A 20,880-nucleotide genomic window follows, 5' to 3' on the forward strand; every position below is an offset into this window, starting at 1 on the left:
TTTGGCTTAACTACACATTTGGTCCCTTACGTTTATTTTAGGTTTCAATTTGGTCCCTTACGTTTATTTTAAGTTTCAAGTTAGTCCTTTCCGTTAGTTTTGTCACTAATACCGTTTGAACAGTACACGTGTCAGCGTGTCCAAGTGCCACGTGTCAGTCCACGTATGCAAATTGACTGCCACATGTGACAAAATTGACGGAAATGACCAACTTGAAACCTAAAATAAACGTAAGGGACCAAATTGATACTTTTTAAACGTAAGGGACCAAATTGAAACCTAAAATAAACGTAAGGGACCAAATGTATAGTTAAGCCTTTTTTTTTTGTTATTTATTTTACTCTATTTTGTATTATGAGTATAAGCCAATCGATGTTGTAGCTTTTCCGCCTTCGTTTTTCTTTTGCTACTACTATTATTATTATGTGGCATTGCGTGCTGGCCATGGCTTTCCTGGAGCAAAGTAAATAAAGTCCATGACCACGGCTTGCCATGGTGAGGTGAGTATCTAACATATGATTTGATTTCTGATAGTGTCCGAAGATTATAAGGATTATGTGTGGACGTAAGATTATAAGGATATAAATGTAATTTAGTTATAAAATCTCTCCCCTCCTCCTGTGAACCAAACATATTTGTAATTAAAATGACTCTCCCTCACCTCACCTCTTTTGAACCAAACATGTTATATGTAAAAAAAATTACCTCCCTTCACCTCCCTTCCCCTTCCTTCCATTAAAATCCCTCCCCTCCCCTCCCCTCCCTCTCAGTTGAACCAAACAGAGGCAAATTGTACTCACCTTCACTAAGGTTTATCATTGTTGTGCTAACATCTCCTATATTAATTTTTGTGTAACTTAAAGTTGGGGTGGGTTCGGCTCCAGTCACCACCACGGGCTAGGATAGGCCTTCGATCGCTTACAAAGGTACTTACGGATCGCCCACCAACACCGCTCTCACATCAGTGGTGGGATTCAAAGCACAACATTTGAGGGAAATAGTCTGTCCTTACCAACTAAACCAACAAGTGTTGGTATCTTCTATATTATTTAACGATACACAAATCATTCTTATTTATTGTGATCATTACACTTATCTCCATTGAAGTTTAACATTATTGCATCGACTTCTAATAAGATTTACCATAAGCACCCAACACCCTGTAATGAAGCCAAATAATAGGGATATTCTAGAAGCAGGTGAGTCAGCAAATCAGGAAAGGACCCCACAGAATTTGCATGAGAGAAAGGTAGTTAGCACCAAAGCGCAAATGATGGTACCACGCAGAGGTGCAAGGCCATGTAAAACGCACATCATGTGGAAGAATTATGTGAAGGAGTGAATTACTATTAATACTGTAATAGGAGGTATTGTGTTAGTTATGTGAATTGTGAAGTTTGTTACTCTCTCCCTCTAAACTCTCTATTTTCACATCTTGTATAGAGTTGGATTTGTTTTCCAGAAAATTCAATACAATTTCCCTTATCTTTATCTTTCAATTTTACACTTGTTTCACACCCGCTCTATTATTCAATGATTCAAGAAGGGGGGAGAGGTCAGTATTTTATAAAATTGGAACATTTCTTTTCATTTCTTCTCATTTTCAATTCTTCTCATTCTCCCTTTTTTTTCTCTCGTTTTCTCTTAGTTTAGTGTTTTTTTATTTATTATTTTTGGCGTAAATGGAAGCATAGTCCGTCGTCGGTTAATCATAACGATCTCATCCATGTTTTTTTATGACAACGATTGATATCGTTATGCTAATCAGCGAGAAATGTTTGGGGTCTATTAGGATCGTTGTGACTAATCGAAAGGGATCCGTCCAATTTTATTTCTTCCCTAAGAGGAAGCGGTAGAGATGGTTGATGGCAGATTCGTCTATGCCAGATTTGTTAGGGGGGATTGATGGAATGTCCCCTAAAAGTGGCAGTCTGACCACCATCATCTTTAACTTCTAGAAGGAGATATAGATGGCAGATAGGAAATTATTTTTTCCGTTTTATTAATTTTGATGTGCGTTAATAAACACCGGTCAATGTAATGAAATAAATAAAATTATTCATATTAAAATATAACATTGCAATGTAATTCCTAATTTTTATGTCTATAGCTGAGCTGTCCGCTACTTAAGTAGTTGGATGACAATTTAAATATTTTTTGACACCCGTTACTTATGTGACGTACATTATTCGTTAGTTAACTAGCAGACAGGGATATTTTAGTAATTTAACAGGATTCGAGGACTCGTGAGAAAACTTAAAGGATGCCAAAAGAAATTATATAATTGTGTTCAAGGTCGAAGTAAGCTAAATTGTAATTTGCTTTATTTAAATATTTGCTTTATTTCCACGTCAGCAGATTTGCACAGTCACATGTCCTGCTGTACACCTAGGGGGCAAAATGAGGGAATCTATTTTTTGCAGGGGGGTAAACAGAAAAAAAATCTGCATAGGGGGGTAAACGAAAATTTGCTTATTTTGTAGGGGGGTAAATGATCATTTACCCTAGAAACAAAGAGTTACATATGATATATATACACATTAATTAAAGATCAATTCTTTAATATGTTGATTTTTATGATTCACTAACCACAGAATCTTCATATGATTCACTAACCCTCAGTGAGTTCCTTTTCATATTTGTAAATTAATGTTCTTCGAACTGTTGCATGGATCTTTTCACCCTAGAATACACAAAAAAAAAAAAAAAACAAAAAGTTAGATATGATTGCTTAAAAAATTTTAAAAATAAATTGAAAATCAAGATGTGAATAAACCTTCTTATCCATCAAAACCATTTCTAAAGAATACGGCAGCGCATCTCTATTCATATCTTTAACAAACCACATGCGAACAATTCTAACCAATACATTCCATGTTTCTTTGGATGGAGAAATTTCAGAAATAGAATTATATTTTGGAGGCATTTTCTTAAAAATTCAAGTAAATAAAAAACAATGAAAATAAACAAAGAGATATAACTATAACTAAAGAGAAGAGAATTGAGAAATGGTGAGTTTTAGGGTTGAGATTAAGGTCCTATATATAGTGAAAAAAAAGGACATATGAGTAATTTGGTCAAATTAAATGTTTCCTTTTAAATTACCCTAATAAAAATAAATCAACATATAATATTATATTTTAGGAATGTTTTATGCACATGATTTGAATCAAGACACAAACAATGACTTTATCCATACCATCCCCACATATTTGCGATCCAAAAAAAAAAGCATAAAAACTATAAGCAACAATCTTCCCCACATATTTCCTTTTTAATACTATTGTGCCACAATTTGACAGCTTTGATTGCTATGAAATAGGATCACCACATTAGTATTACTTTTTATAAACATAATTACATATTAAATTAAATGGACAAATATATGAATGTAAATATATAGAATAATAGTAAACCAAAAAAAAAAAATATATATATAGAATAATCAATAATCAATTGCCGGAAAAAAAAAATTATGCCTATCAATATCAATTTGTATTGAATGTAAATAATCAATTCCCTTTTTATATATTATTATTATTATATATTTGATTATTTGAATTTTGTGTGTAAAAAAAATTATATAAATAATTAATAACAATTTCCGAAAAAAAAAACTACATATTATGTCTATCAATATAATACAGATGTTGTGACAAATTTCCGGAAAAAAAAAATTAAATTAAATTAAATGGACAAATATATGAATGTCAATATATAGAATAATCAATTGCCGGAAAAAAAAAATTATGCCTATCAATATCAATTTGTATTGAATGTAAATAATAAATTCCCTTTTATATATTATTATATTATTATATATTTGATTATTTGAATTTTTTGTGTAAAAAAAATTATATAAATAATTAATAACAATTTCCGAAAAAAAAAAAACTACATATTATTAGTGAGCAATCTCATATATTCCTGTTTTATAGTATATCCTACAATTAGTGACAAATCTCGGTCATAATACAGATGCTGTGACAAATCTCGGAAAAAAAATTGTGTACAACTTAAGTTTTAAATAATGTATCAAAAAATCAATCTACACGTTGCATAAGCTCTATAGCTGCTTGAATGCATAATGTTTTGAAAGAAACAAAAACAGAAATATAAAATGGTCATTATTTTAATCAACACATGCTATATAACAATAGCTAGTTCTTTAAACCAAAAACTACAGACAAATGTTCCACAGTTCATTCTCCAGAAGGAAGCTCAACCGACTATACAAAGTCCAAAGAAACTAAAATGAAAAAAATGAATTCCTTGGATAGGGAAAGATAATTTGAAGAGCTTCTGTTACTAACCATCACTTTCCAGCATCTGCAGACTGCAAAACAGTTATGTTATTTCTTAAGCCACTGGTCCCCTTGGAAAATAAATTGGTCACTAGTTTTGCAGCATCCATTGCTGGATATCCTTCCTAATAACACCGCCTGAACGATAAGCATTATAGTTTGATCCAAAAGCATCACGAGGATAGTAACTGAGGTTCCGATAATGTGTGGTCATCCCAGCAGGAGTCAGTGGTCGCAACATATTTGCAATGGTGGGGAAAGGCTTTGGCCATATACTTGATGATGGGGTAAATAAACGCTTGTTTGAGCCCCTCTTGAATAAGGTATAGTAACTAGGTTTTTTGAAGTTGGAAGAGGCAGCTTGAAGCTTTGTCATTCTTACACTTGAGCTAGCACCAATGGTGGGTGATCCACCATGAATCTGAGCTGACGGTTTCATTCGATCAAGCCAACGCAAAATGAAGTTTCCAAGATTCTGACCCACTTCTATGTCCCTTTCTTGAATGTTCTGATGAACTTTGACTGCCACATCAAATACAGAACGTGTTCTTCTGTTAAGTGTCAAAACATGAAGATCAGCAATGAAATTGTATTATGTCAAACTATGGCTACTAACACAAATAATTCAATAAGAGGAAACGAAAAGATCAGACAACCATGACATCCCAAAGATTCTCAAGTCATACAAAACAAAAAATCCATGTTCAATATCAGGATACTTGTGCAGTATATTTGCAAAAACTAATGCTCATAGCTGACCAAATGTGACAATTACTAAACTACAAGCTCTAAAATCTTCATCTCTTACATGAGTGGTTACAATATCACACTTTGCAGTAAGACTATCATGGCCACAACAATGATTCCAACCCTTTCCTTGACATTAAGAAAAAAATGCTAGATTACATAACATCGGGACAAATGCAAACAGAAAATAATAGAGATTATATTTGTCCATTAAGTCTTTCAAGGGTGCGAATCATAGAGAGGTGGCTACTGGTTTGACATCGTCAAACTAGATCATGTGAGAGCCACTCTATGTTTGTTTCTGCCGAACCTATATGTTACTATGACAGACGCGGTGAACCTTGGATTAAAAAAAAATAAAAACATGAACGAGACGGCTGCATATTTTCATTATCAAGCAAGGGTTACTGTGCCCAGTTTTCTAAAGATACCACCAAGTATCATCATGATATTAAACAACTCTTCCAACTCAGTTTTCAATACTCAGTCTTCACTTGAATGATAAAATGAACAAATAGGATCTCTATAAAAAATAAACTACAAATCCACTACACATTGCCATTCACATTTGACCTCCTAAGTCCTACCCACAAATTTCTTGCTGTTCCCCCCACAATTCCTATTCCAAAATATTTCTTCCATAAGTGTTATCAAATACAGCTAACTTCCATATCCATAGAATAAACCACATTTCAAGCTTTTAATAAACATACAAAGGGTGTTAGTTTAAAATTACATTCTGCAACCACAATTGCAGTCGTGTATCGTAGCCGCCGCAATATAAACTGACTTCATCGGCACCGGAGTTCTACTGCAATATAAATGTTTGCAATTCGCAGCACAATCACGGCCGCAATTTAACACCATAGCCAACAACCGCACAAAGTTATGACTTTCAAAAGAATATCACATATCCATTTCCTCATAAACTACTAGGATATAGGAGACAGAGAATCTAGAAAACAAACAAAAGGGTAACAAAAAAATCAATATATTCATAATCACACTAATTAAAACATTCAGTGATGATAAATCGACAATGTGGTCGCACCGTTTCCAATTTCCATGAATCCAAAAACTCATATCACGGACACACCTCAGATTAGCCGTGTCTCGTGTCGGACACCGACACGACGCTGACACTTATGATTACACTTAATTATGTCATATTCTCAAATTATTATCGGTAAGTGTCCGCATTGTGTCTGGTGTCTGTGTCTGTGTTCGTGCTTCATAGATAGAAACAGATTCACGAGGTGTAGAATTGATGACATATTTGACTTCTCTAAAGTAGAATTGATTTTGCTCCAAAATTGATTCTACTTGAAGCTATAAACTGTAGATTATGATTCTAAATTTGATTTTTACACTCAAATTTACTGTTCAAGTGTTCAACTCACTTTTACAAACATAAATCACTTTAACTTCAACTCAACAGAATCAATTCACTCAAAATCAAGTTTTCTCACCCTAGAACCAAACACACTCAAAACCTAATTCAAAACTAAACACAAACAATTTGCAGCAGAAATAAAAAGTAAATAACAAACAGAAATTCCTGCATTTAACTAAAAAATTATCAGTGTTCCAAATCCAATGATCAGCTACAAAATATGCTCCAAAAATTGAAGAAACAAAAGATAAAATTGAAATTGAAAATTGAAAAATGAACAATACCGATGAAGAAATTGGCGAATCTGAGAGTGATTAGAGGTTATGATCCTACGTTGAATCCTGAGAGCGAGTCTGTAAGTTCGCTTTAAACCTAAAAAATACGCAGTTCCCAATGTAATCTCCCATAGCACCATGATCTCGGAAATGTTACTATAGTAGCACTATTCTTTTCTTTTCTCTCAGCTTTATTCAGCTTATTTTGCATTTGCCTGTTGCACAAAGTTTCTTCGAGCCGCCACAACCCACGGTTTGCGATTGCAGCGACGATTTTTCTAACTTTTTTTTCTTCATGGCTTCATCGTCACCGTTGAGGTTTGCTTTTGATTTCATCTACACCGTTGATTTATTTAATAAATATCTATGACTATGAGCCTGTCGTTTTGTCTAGGGATGCTCAAATCCAAACCAAGCCAAATAAAAACCGAAAATTGATCTAAAAAAATCGAAAACCGCAAAAAACCGAAGTTTTTTGGATGTGTTTGGATGTTCTTTTGTGAAAACCGCTGAATCGGATCGGATTTCAGATTGATTTCTTAAAACCGATCCAAACCAAACCAAACCGCATACATATATTTTAATATTTATTTATCTTTTTATTAGTATAAATATATATATTGCATTAACCTTTTTTTTATTTTAAATTTTGTTAATACTATATGTTAGTTTAATTTAATCTATTTTTTTTACTTTTTATATGTTTCGAATATAATTGGTAATTGTCATTCCAAAATATTAATTTTCAATATATTATATGTTATATTTTACATCAAACTTAATATTTATTTTGTCAAAAATGTCAAACTATTATTTTTTGCGTTTTTTATAATATTTATATTTATTAAAAAAAATTACAATTTATAATTTGGATATCCAAAAACCGATCCAAATTAAACCGCATAATATTGGATCGGATTGGATCGGATTTTTTTTTATTTGTCATCCAAAACCGAACCAAACCGCAAATGAATTTATTTTTGGATCGGATGAGTTTTTACCTCAAAACCGATCCAAACCGAACCGCGAGCACCCCTAGTTTTGTCGTCCGGTCGTAATGTTTGGAAAATTTCTCATCCCACCTACCCACTTTCTCGCCACAACCTTGGAAATTCCATTTTTGCCCTTGGTCAAAAAATTCGGAACGCGTATTCAAAAACAACTTCGGAATGTGTTTTCCGAATTTTTTCCAAATTTGAACTAAAAAAAATCGGAAAACGCGTTCCGAATTTTTTGACCAAGAGCAAAAATGAAATTTCCAAAGATGTGGTGAGAAAGTGGGTAGTGGGATGAGAAATTTTCTAATGTTTGTGCTAAAGGCCCACTTCCAAGTTCGAAAACAGGAAAGGTCCAAAGTCCAAACACAAAACCAATCTTTGAGGATATATTATCTTTAGGCCCCTTTCTTTTTCACGAGCAAATTTAGTGCATTTCATTTATAATAATGGCTTAATTAGTAAAATTTATTTTATATTGGTCCCTTAAAGAAAAAAAAGGACAAAATAGGTCTCTTAAAGAAAAAAAGGTCTGAATTGGTCCCTTAAAGACATCTCCATTAATCGGTTTGGTCCCTTAAAGACATTGCCGTTAATCAGTTTGGTCCTCGAAAAAATGGACGGAAAGGATCAAACTGATTAACGGGGATGTCTTTAAGGGACCTATTCGGACTTTTTTTTCTTTAAGGGACCTATTCGGACCTTTTTTTCTTTAAGGGACCTATGTGAAACCAAAAATGTCTTTAAGGGACTATTTTATTAATTAAGCCATTTAGCCTATAATAATAGTTTCAATACAAGGTGTACAATAATCAAAAATTTGGGAACTAGCATTAAAACGAATTGTCTGCGCAAGATCATGAGCTACTCGATTGGCTTGTTTCCTAACATAACTAACCTTCCAGTTTTGACTCATATTTAATAATCTACGACACGACTCAATAATAACACCAAACTCGGTTATTTATATGCTTTTTATTTTTTGACAAAAAAAGAAATTTTTATTAATCATCGGCCATAATTACTTTCTGACAAATTTTAAACTCGACAACTTAAAATTTTACAAAACTAAAATCTTACTATTGAGTTAACATCTCAAGCTCTTCAAGCCCTTCCACCGCTATTAATGATGACTAATCTCTGTCGAAGAATATGTGGAACGGTGAGTTCTCTCCTTTCAACCAATTTTTTTTTCATATCCATGGTCTGAAAATCGAACCGCTGCCACATGCTTACAATGCCCAATACACTTCCCATTTGGAACAATTCAGTATTGTTGGTCATTTTAAAAAAAAAAAATTGGTAAATCAAATGTATCCTCCGTGCGCAACTGCAGAGACTAATTCCCTCGATGTAACTGAGATCCATTTAAACCTATTTATTTATATTAAAATATCAATTTTAATTTAATCAAAGTTTTCATTTAAATTTTTTTTATAAAAACAAAAATTTAATCAATTTTTTTTGGGGGATCTCGTGATAATCCTTCATTTTATACCCTTGTATCATAGTAATATAAATTTCAGCAAGAGAAATATATACCGAAAAAGCTTCCATTCCCTTTTTTTTTTTCAATAGGCTGAATGGGAAAAGATAAAAAAAAAAAAAAAAAAAAAAAAGCATATCATTTTAAAGTTTATAAATTCAGTTTCTCTTTGCTTATAAATGTAATGTGAATCACATGGAAACAATTTGCAGGAGTTTTAAAGAAGGTGTATACAAGAAGTAAATCAAAGGATCAAACCCTGAGCAGGTGCAGGCTTGGAAGAGTGCAGTTCACTTGTTGCTGCCGCTTTCGGGGACTCAGAAAGGACCTGTGCATACTGGTCTTCAACTTTTCGATTCTGTTCCTCTTCTGCACTTTCCACTTTCTCTTTTGTTTTCTGTCCTACATCCCCAGCTGCCTTAGCAACCTTACTGAAAGCACCTGTTACCCAGGAAGTCCCGGTGAGTACATAGCGATTCTTCATTATAGCAGACCCTGCGGTACTGACTTTCTGTTCTGCAGCTGCAAATGCTGATTTGGTCTTTTCTGAAACCTGAAACTTTTGATCCACTTCTTTAACTCTACCACTCACAACTGATGCACCAACATTTAATTTCTCGCTAAGTCCAAGTTTTTGGTCAAAAGATGTAACTTTTGCTGAGGCTGTTGAAGTTAACTGGTGCTTCTCATCAAAACCCTTTGCTTTGTTCACAGCATCTTTTCCCAAGATAAATCCCTTGGCAAGCATGCTGGTGACCACATCCTCTGCCTTCCGTAAAGCAGAGTCGGCACCACCAGGAGTTTTACCCTCAGCGGCCTGAAATATATTACATATTTGTTATAGGCAAAAATAACAAAGTTACTGATAAGTATGACATAGTTTATACACGTAAGCACAATAAGAAAGGAGGAGGGAATCACTCCTAAATGATAGCAACAAACTCAGTGGTTTTTGGATGACTATGCCAGGTGGCAGAGAGAGAAAATAGAATTCAGATATTTTGTCAGTATTGTTACTGCTCTGGGAGATCCAAGGCTTCTCGAATTGCCTTACCTACCTTTTACAGTCTTTATCGTTTTTTTCCTTTTCTTTCATCTCTGTAATAGTTGGCTGAATCCCATATGAACTTCAGCTATTTATATTACTAAAAATAAATATACCAGTTTTCCCTATTTGTCTGCTGTTTTGTGATTTGTGTTAGCAATACAATATTGATCCTATCAATTTGGTATCAAGAGCTTTGGTTGTTGTTGATCTTTATCATCAATAATGGAAGCTGCAAGAGCTGATGCGTTAGAACAGAGGATGGGTAACGTCGAAAATACTTTGGATGAGATTCGATTGTTACTACGTGAGCGAAATCGACCTCGACAAAGGCAAGGAAGGCCACGTCGGAGACCGTCGCCTACAGAGGATGACGATAGAAGTGACGGTAGCATGGTATCGAGAGAATCGCGTCCTCGTTTTCCCAGGTACCAGGGACACCGACGTAAGCTAGAGATCCCGATATTCAAAGGGGATGATGCTTATGGGTGGTTGGTTCGTATTGAACGGTATTTTCGTTTGAATGAAGTACGCGTTCGTGATAAGTTAGATGCAGCTGTGATCGCCTTAGAGGATAAGGCCTTAAATTGGTTTGTGTGGTGGGAAGAACAAACTGCATCAAGGACTTGGGATGAGTTTAAACTCTCGCTGATTAGAAGATTCCAACCAGGAATTCTTCAAAACCCACTTGGTCCATTGTTGAATCTGAAACAAAAGGGGACAGTTATGGAGTTTAGAGAGCAATTTGAAACGTTGGTAGCTCCAGTAAGAAGAGAAGAGAGAGTGATGTTGGATAGCATATTTTTAAATGGGTTAAAAGAAGAAATTCAAGCTGAGTTGAAGCTCTATGATTGTCGAGACTTAGCAGAAATTATGGATCGTGCCCTGTTGTTGGAGGAAAAGAATGATGCTTTGATGAAACGAGGAGCTGGAGGAAAGGAGAAGGGGGAATGGAAGGATAGAGGCGGTGCAGTAAAGTTTAGAGACCCTGGTGATTTTGGAGGAGCCAAGAGAGATAGTGATAAGAGGGGGGCAGTAGGTGGAGATAAATTCAAAGGCAAGTGGTTGAGTTCGGCAGAGTTGGAAGAAAGGCATAAGAAAGGACTGTGTTTCAAGTGTGGAGATAAATGGGGCAGAGATCACACTTGCAAGTTCAAACATATGAGTTTGAGGCTATGTGATTGGAGTAGTGAGGAAGAGAAGGAGTTGATAGCAGAGGAGGAGAGTGGAGAGGAAGAGCCAGTAAGGGAGTTAAAAAACCTACAGTTGTCATTACACAGCAGAGAAGGGTTCACTTCCAACAAGTCCTTCAAGGTGTGGGTGAGAGTAGGGGAAAGACAAGTGAGGACCTTGATTGATTCAGGTGCCACTAGTAATTTCATAACATCTGGATTAGTGAAAGAATTGAAAGTGCTAGTAGTTGAGACACCCACCTATGTCATCGAAGTGGGGAACGGGGAGAAGGTGAGAAACAATGGTGTGTGTGAAGGTTTACAATTCAACATTCAAGGGGTTGAATTTAAACAACATTTTTTCATTATGGAACTGAGTGGTTCAGAAATGGTGCTTGGTATGGACTGGTTAGCAAGCTTGGGCAACATAGAAGCTAATTTTAGCAATCTTTGTCTGAAGTGTGAATTAGACGGAAAAAAATACACCATCCAAGGAGATCCAACTATGTGCAACAGTCAAGCAACTTGGAAGACAATGATTAAAGCTTTGTCTGATGAGGGGATGGGATTTTATATACACACGGTCAGTGGTGATGCAACAGAAGCAGTAGAAGGTGGAGATATGTCTGAATGGGGGAAGGTGATTAATGAATTTACTACCGTTTTTAACATGCCCTCTGGATTACCACCAATTAGAGAGCATGATCATGCTATACTGCTCAAGCCAGATGCCAACATTCCTAATTTGAGGCCATATAGGTACCCGTATTATCAAAAGAATGAGATAGAGAAGATTGTCAAAGAAATGATGCAAGCTGGTATCATAAGGCACAGTACCAGCCCATTCTCCAGTCCAGTTTTGCTAGTGAAAAAGAAAGATGGAGGGTGGAGATTTTGCACTGACTATCGAGCTTTAAATAAGGTAACTGTCCCAAACAAGTTCCCTATACTAGTTATAGATGAATTATTAGATGAATTAAATGGAGCTGTCATATTTTCCAAGTTGGATCTTAAGTCTGGGTACCACCAAATTAGAATGAAAGAGGATGATATAGCCAAAACAGCCTTTAGAACCCACGAAGGTCACTATGAGTATTTAGTTATGCCTTTTGGCCTCACCAATGCTCCATCAACCTTCCAAGCCTTGATGAATGAAGTGTTGAGACCTTATTTGAGAAAATTTGTTTTGGTGTTTTTTGATGATATTCTAATATATAGTGCCAACAAAGAGGATCATGTGAGACATTTGAAAGAAATTTTACAAGTTCTGCACACTCACAAATTGTTTGCCAATAAAAAGAAGTGTTCTTTTGGTCAAGCAGAAATTGAGTACTTAGGCCATTTAATTTCTGGAAAAGGAGTATCAGCTGATCCCAAGAAGATTGAAGATATGTTGAGATGGCCTATCCCTAAGGAACTTAAAAGTTTGAGGGGATTCTTAGGCTTAACTGGATATTACAGGAAGTTTGTCAGAAATTATAGCAAGATAGCTTGGCCATTAACTCAGTTACTGAAGAAGGACAACTTTAAATGGGGTGAAGAAGCTCAACTGGCCTTTGACAAGCTGAAGCAGTCCATGACCACTATCCCAGTACTAGCAATGCCAGATTTCAACAAAGAGTTTATAGTGGAGACTGATGCATCTGGGAAGGGAATTGGTGCAGTGTTGATGCAGGAGGGTAGACCAATAGCTTATATGAGTCAGACACTTTCTGACAGAGCACAGGGCAAGTCAGTATATGAAAGAGAACTTATGGCTATAGTGGTAGCTATACAGAAGTGGAGGCCTTATTTGTTAGGCAGACACTTTCAGGTTCACACTGATCAAAAGAGCCTGAAACACATCACTGAACAGAAGACAATGGGGGAGGATCAGCAAAAGTGGATAGCCAAGTTGATTGGGTTTGATTTTGAAGTTAAATATAAACCTGGAAAAGAGAACAGTGTTGCTGATGCATTGTCAAGACAGATGCAGTACTCAACCATTTCTATGGTGCAATGTGAAGCTAGGGAAGGATTAGAAGAAGAAATTCAGAAAGATGATAAGCTTAAAACACTAGTTCAGGATTTAATTAGTGATCCATTAAGTCATCCGGGCTATCAGTTAAGAGGTGGAAAACTATTTCATGAAGGCAGAGTGGCTATTCCTAAGAATTCACCACGAATTGCTTGGATTCTACATGAATTTCATGATACTTCCACTGGAGGACATTCTGGTTATCTCAGGACTTTCAAAAAAATTGCTAGTGTGGTGTATTGGGAGGGTATGAGAAAGAATATTAAGGAATATGTGGATGCTTGTGAGGTGTGCCAGAGAAATAAGTATCAAACTCTGAGTCCTGGGGGTTTGATTCAACCTTTACCGGTACCTAAACAGGTTTGGACTGACATATCTATGGACTTCATAGGTGGGCTACCTAAGGTACAAGGGGTTGACACCATAATGGTAGTGGTAGATAGGCTAACCAAATATGCTCATTTCTTGCCAGTGAAGCATCCTTACACAGCTAAGGATATTGCAGAGCTATTTATCAAAGAAATAGTGAGACTTCATGGATTCCCCAGCTCTATTGTCTCAGACAGAGACAAGGTTTTCCTTAGTTCATTTTGGGCAGAAGTTTTCAAACAGGCAGGTACAAGATTGAAGTATAGTAGTGCTTATCACCCTCAGTCAGATGGGCAAACAGAGGTAGTGAATAGATGTCTAGAAACATATTTAAGATGCTTGACTGGTAGACAACCCAAGCAGTGGCCTAGATGGTTAGCGTGGGCAGAATATTGGTATAATACGAATTATCATGCATCTCTGAAATCCACTCCCTTTGAGGCTTTGTATGGGAGAGTACCACCAGTGTTAATAAGAGGTGATGTGAGTCTTTCTTCAGTGGAGGAAGTTAACAAGCTTACAGCAGAAAGGAATGTTATGTTGAGAGAAATGCAAGAACAGTTATTGAAGGCACAAGACCAGATGAGGGCACAAGCCAACAAACATAGAAGAGAGGTGGAGTATCAAGTAGGAGATATGGTGTATTTGAAGATCCAACCTTACAAGTTAAGGAAGTTGGCTAATAGATTTAATCAGAAACTAAGCCCAAGATATTATGGGCCTTATGAGATAGAGCAGAAGATAGGTGCTGTGGCTTATAAACTGAAGTTACCTGATGACAGTAGGGTACATCCAGTTTTTCATGCTTCTTTATTAAAGAAAGCTATCTCTCCTAATGTAGAATCTCAACCTCTACCTGCTTGTATGAATGAGCAGTGGCAGTTAGAGCCAGGGCCAGAAGAAGCAATGGATACTAGGAGGAATGAGCAGGGTGAAGTGGAAGTATTAGTGAAATGGCAAGGGCTACCAGAATTTGAGAATTCATGGGAATCAGTTGAGAAAATGAGGAAAGAGTTTCCCGGATTTCTCCTTGAGGTCAAGGAGAGTTTTGAAGGAGGGGGTATTGATAAGTATGACATAGTTTATACACGTAAGCACAATAAGAAAGGAGGAGGGAATCACTCCTAAATGATAGCAACAAACTCAGTGGTTTTTGGATGACTATGCCAGGTGGCAGAGAGAGAAAATAGAATTTAGATACTATAATTATGGAGTTTACGATGGGGAATAATCATTCAGATATTTTGTCAGTATTGTTACTGCTCTGGGAGATCCAAGGCTTCTCGAATTGCCTTACCTACCTTTTACAGTCTTTATCGTTTTTTTCCTTTTCTTTCATCTCTGTAATAGTTGGCTGAATCCCATATGAACTTCAGCTATTTATATTACTAAAAATAAATATACCAGTTTTCCCTATTTGTCTGCTGTTTTGTGATTTGTGTTAGCAATACAATATTGATCCTATCAGTTACTTGAGAACATAAAAAAAAATAGAGGGTCTTTGCAAGGCTTACAGATGATGCCAGAGCAGCAGGTGGAAGCCGGTAATCTGGATCCAGAGTTATGTTAACCGACAAATCAACTATTGTTGCTCCCTGATATATTGAAAACTCTGTTAAATTTTGATATAACTGCTGGCTATATAAATTTCTACATTAAAGAAAAAGACACTTAATTTGGTTCTCCAAAACTATACATGGCATCACATCGCTTCTCCATTTTCGAGTGATATCAAATTGGTCCTCAATGATTAGTATTACCAGTTTCATCCTTCCACATCAATTTGATGCCATTTTAGGGATCATTTTATAGTAAAAATGTGAATTAAAAGTGCAATTTGATTTTACCAACAAAAAAAAAATGCAATTTGATGTCACAGATATCTATGGAAGAGCAATGAGACGCTGCATACATTGTTTGGACCAGAATAAGTATTTACCAACATACTATGATACTAGGTTGTCAATAAATATACTACCGAACTAAAATGATAAATCAGACACATCCAAAAGTAGTGGCACTTTGGCAACATATCATACTTCAAAGGGCTATTTTTTTCAATTTCAACACAAACCAAGAAATAAGATATAGCTAGTGTCTAAGATCATATGCAAACCAAGCACAGATAAGCATCAGTATGCTTCAAGCCCGAAGGGCTCTTGCGTTAGGGGGATAGTGCACCCCACGAATCAGATATATAACCATTTGTGTGTCTTCATCCAATAGCTTAAGCTTTCTGGATAGTTGGTTCATAACATAATAATGACAGTTCTTAACTTCTTATAGTATAGCTTCAAAATGACCCCCAACCTCGGGTTTACTTTCAACGTTGACGAAAGCTCAGAATTTCAGATAGGGAATCTATATCATAATAAAGAGGTTCCCAATGAAACCCTTTTAGTTGACAAAATGAAACAGAATATGATCAATATGAACTAACAGTGGTATCAAAGTAAGTACCAAAACCACTTTCTTTCATAGGATGATAGGAAAATTGTAACCTATTCCTATTTGCCTAAGAAAATAGCTGAGAGTCTGAGACGTATGTGCAGCCTCCAGAGTCCAGACTAAACAAGCAAAGGATTGCATCAACAAAAACTAAAAACCAAGGTACTTCAAAAATTAAAAATAATGAGATTCAATGTTGGGACACAATGTGAGTATGTGACAAGCTGAGATGGAAATACTGACGAATTTGGAAGATTAACCAACACATATATGACCAATTACGTGATAAGCACCTTTGGACAAATGAATGATACATGAACAAAAGAGGCATGTCCCTTGTTTGGAAGGGTTGAAAACAAGACATTCAATAAAAATGAGACTTCTGAAATCTGAACCCTCTCAAGTAACAGTTTCTAAACATGTGGTGTGGTACTCTGAGATCCTCAAATAAATATTGGTTTTCTACAAGATTCACTTATACTCCACTATCGAGACAAAAGCTGAATACGTCAACTCAAGGTAATGCGCTTTGGATATTGACAAAAAATCTTGTAGTTTTTCTAAGCCCAGAAATCTCAATGATGAATATATAATACTTTGGATGACAATCCATGAAAAATTGATTTGGTGCTTAACATACTTAACTATTTCATAAACAACCATGTTTGATCCACATACATTAATTGATAATCAATGTTTCTTCAAAAAAAAATAATTTGATAATCAATGTCGGGAAGATTACCGATAGTAGTACTGCAGTCTCAGCACCTTGTGGATCCTTGAAAGTAACAAAGGCAATTTGAGATCGTTCATCATGACTGCATTAATATATAAACATTCAATTGTTTAATAAAACTTCAAGGAAACAATCTTAAAAATAGTCAACTACCAAGCACAGCAACTGTGACCTTTTCATTTCAACATATTCAATGTCACCGGAAAAGGAAAAGAACTCCTTAAGGTCTTGTTCAGATGCTCCCAAGGAAACATTACCGACTTTTATAGTTTTGATCTGCAAAGAAAATACATGTAACATTATAAGTTTAGAACCCTGTGGAGAACCCAACCCTGGATACACACTTACGTTCTGATATCTACTGATCCATACTAACTAAGAATGGGAACTTTAAGAATGGGAACTACCCTTGTGGTGTCTACTACGATTATACGTAACAATACAAGATATTACTCGCAAATTAATAAACATTAAAATTTCTATCAAGCTGTCAAACCACTCATTTCGTTTTTTGAATGCTTTATAATTGCTCCTTATAACTACTATTCATCTTAAATGCAATCTTGTGTAAAATATCAAAATAGGATGCGAGCGAGACAACCATAAAAATTAAACCAAAAGCAGGATGCTGACGACCATAATTAAAATAAAACTTGATCAATCAGCACAAATATATACATAAGCATGTGTAAGAAAACGGCGGCGACGAAACAGTATTGGCAGCAACTGTTGCCTTTTTATAGAGTGAAAAAATATCATGTTGAAATTTATAGAATAAAAAAAAAAAAAAAAAAAACACATTGAAATGCCAATACAGCCGCAACAATATGCAAATAGGCAGACGATTCCGGTTTTTTTTTCAACTGAGATGCATAAAAATCACATTTTAGTACAAATATCAACATAAATTACACAGCGTTATCTCATTTTTGCCGTTTCCCTAGTTCAGAACTTCATATTTATCTCTAATTTAAGTTATTATACATATATGATAGTACAAACAATTTTAATAAGATTTGTGCAATGTTGTGATTAATGATAATGCTCAATGGTGCAAACCAAAGTGCATACGACAGGCGACAAATGACGTGGCGTGGCATAATTTTCATCATTAAATTATCAACTAAAATACAAAGAAAGTTTAAAAAAAAAAAAATGCAAATGTGGGCATACAACCATAAACCACACCGCTTATCCTTTTATTTACCATGGTCATCGCGATTTCACCAATCACCAGTGTCTTCATAACTGCCTCGCCGGCATCGACCCTCACAGATTTATTGCGGAAAATCCAATTTATGGCTTTCACAACCACCCTTTCTAGAGGAGGAGCAACTGAGCAACTATGAGGAGAAAGTTGTATCTAATTACTTGGAACAAGATTATGAATTTAATTAAGTTAAAGTTCTCATTGTTATATAACTTCAATGACAAATAATTAGATACCCCCGATTAATGTTTTCCATGTAATTAACAAATGAAAAAAAGAATGGATTGGGGATATTATAGATAGAGTACACTGTCTTATCTTTTTTAGCAATTAAAAGAATGTTAAACATGGAGGTGGTGGCGATTGACAGCGTTGAGCAGAGCATAGTGGAAGCTGGTAGGATTTTTTTTTCTTTGAGGCGATGTATTTCTACAAAGGGTTGTAATATTTTTGTATACGTATTTTTGATAAAAAAAAAAGCTGAAGGTGCACGTGAGAAAGGTAGATAAGATAACTAATAAATTTTTGCATGTGCATTCGTCTAATTTCACACTTGCTTCCGTCCGATATAGCAGCGCTGTGTGATTAATTACACTGCGATGACAGCAATCCATAACACAACATCCGTAACAGCCGAAATCACGAAATCTTTAACGTGACTGTAACCTCAACTGCTATTTAAAAAAACCTTGCTCTTAATTATATGATAGTATGTTAGTAAATTAATATTAATATTATAGTAAACTCTTCGAAGAAAATTGTTTTAGAACGAGCAATTCTATTATTAAAAAACCTAAATAAAAGAAGAATATAACATAACATGCCAACAACATATAGTTTAACTTTAGGGCCACATAAAAAGTCGTTTGTTCCATTGACCTAAAGGCTAAAACGCAGAATATGAAGAGAATCAAATATTATAAATTAAATAAATAATGTAACACAGTAGTTATTGGTCCTCTAAATATGATTCAGTAAAGAAACACAAACAATCGTTGACAATCTGAATAAAAATACAACTTTACCAAATTGAAAAAACACGAAACTAATCGATAATCATCACATAATAGGAACTTAGTCAAAATCACATCACATCAAAGGAAAAAAGAAGACTAAGACGGATCTAGTGTTCCACTTAGAAACTGAACTAAATTAAACTAAACTATAGCACAATTAATAAATCTAATTGAGAAAATAATAAGGTAAATGATAGAAGAATATATGAATGAATGAGAAATTATGAAAATAAGAGCAAGATTGGTTTGTCTATGATATGAAATGAATAAGGAGAAGATGCATGCGATGAGATGAGATGAGATGAGAACTGACCGACATAGCAGGTGAGAAGTAACGGCGGCGAAAGTGGGCGGACTGGGGAGGAAGAAAACGGAGCAGAGTGCAGACACGACTACAGTTTTGTTTTTGGTCTGAATGAGTTTAAACGAATGAGAGAAAGAGAAGACTTGGAAACGTGTGCTGGATTTGCGTCGCACGTGCGAGTTGAACCGGGGTAAACCGCGTGATTGAAAAATTACTCGGTGCTTGTTTGGTTCAGCGTTTTTTACCACCAAGCGCAAGTCCTCGTACCCAAACGTGATTTTAACCAATTTTTTGATGTTTGGTAACCGCAAAAGCAAATCTCTAAAATGTGGATCTAGCTTCCAAACGCGAGTTTTCTTTAAGCCATAAATTGGAGCTTTCACGTTAGAGCAAACTTGAATCCAAGCTATTAATTTTTTTGTGAAAACTACACTTACCTATTTACCCATAACTTTCTTCTTGTTTAGAACACCTTCTCTCATTTTTTTTTTCAGATTTGGTGGAAGAAAAAAAAGAAAGAGGGAGAAGAAAAATGAGAAAAACGATTATCTTAAAGCTTCAACCAAAACAACAATCAAAACACAAATGAAATTTTGGCTAACTAAACACAGAAATAAGGATAAGAAATGGTGAAAGGGACGAACATCACAGAAGAATTAACAACAACCTAAGTGAAATGAAATTTTATAAAGAGAAACTCACAAAGTCATTGAATAGTTGAGGCCTGAGGGGTCTCTAGAGTCTTCTTCCTTTTTTCATTGGAAATGACTTTAATTGAAGAGTCGTTTTATTTTTATTTTATTAATTTCTGTAAAAATACATGTTCCAGATAATTCTCTCTTTATTTTTTCTTTTGGAATAAGAGAATTCTCATTTTGTTTTATCAAAATTATTTTAACTAATGTGATAAATTGAGAGATTGGTTACCTTAAATGTGAGGAATGGTCCATCTGGTGATTTGTTAGCTAAACTAAAAATCCGTTTTGGTATTTTAACTAATGTGATAAATTATTTTTATTTTTTGACAAAACTATTGGGTTAGGTTTGGGTATTTTTTTTTAAAAATTTTCAAATATGATTTGTTTTGGGTTCACTATTAATTAATTAAAATTTATTTATTACTTATACAATTAAAAGTTAAAACCCATATCGGTAATTTACACATTCAAAAGTAATTTTGATTCAAGTTATCCAAACAACATAAATTTGTAAGAATCACTTTTATGTTAACTATCCAAACATAAATCAATTCTTTTCAACTCACTTTTAACCAAAATCAATTCTGTCAAACTCAATTCTACCAAACTCAATTCTGGCCACCGCTAAACCAAACACACACTCAATCAAATTGGACCGGAGAGGG

At 35.0% G+C, this 20,880-nt stretch overlaps 2 protein-coding genes across 2 annotated transcripts; both read right to left on the bottom strand.

Annotated features, from left to right (window-relative positions):
• Positions 1–4,114: 4,114 nt before the first annotated feature.
• On the bottom strand, positions 4,115–6,997 carry LOC123921074. The gene is made up of 2 exons (XM_045973468.1): positions 6,729–6,997; positions 4,115–4,855 (listed from the first exon to the last, which is right to left on the bottom strand). The coding sequence occupies exons 1-2, from the start codon at positions 6,857–6,859 to the stop codon at positions 4,396–4,398; spliced, it is 591 nt and encodes a 196-aa protein (XP_045829424.1). The 5' UTR covers positions 6,860–6,997; the 3' UTR covers positions 4,115–4,395.
• A 2,326-nt stretch (positions 6,998–9,323) lies between these two features.
• Positions 9,324–20,225, bottom strand: LOC123921075 (binding partner of ACD11 1-like). The gene is made up of 5 exons (XM_045973469.1): positions 19,527–20,225; positions 17,160–17,263; positions 16,994–17,069; positions 15,318–15,398; positions 9,324–10,017 (listed from the first exon to the last, which is right to left on the bottom strand). Exons 1-5 carry the CDS (start codon positions 19,530–19,532, stop codon positions 9,445–9,447), a joined length of 840 nt encoding a protein of 279 aa, XP_045829425.1. The 5' UTR covers positions 19,533–20,225; the 3' UTR covers positions 9,324–9,444.
• Positions 20,226–20,880: the final 655 nt, after the last annotated feature.

Source organism: Trifolium pratense, linkage group LG4, assembly GCF_020283565.1.
Source record: "Trifolium pratense cultivar HEN17-A07 linkage group LG4, ARS_RC_1.1, whole genome shotgun sequence".
NCBI lineage: Eukaryota > Viridiplantae > Streptophyta > Magnoliopsida > Fabales > Fabaceae > Trifolium > Trifolium pratense.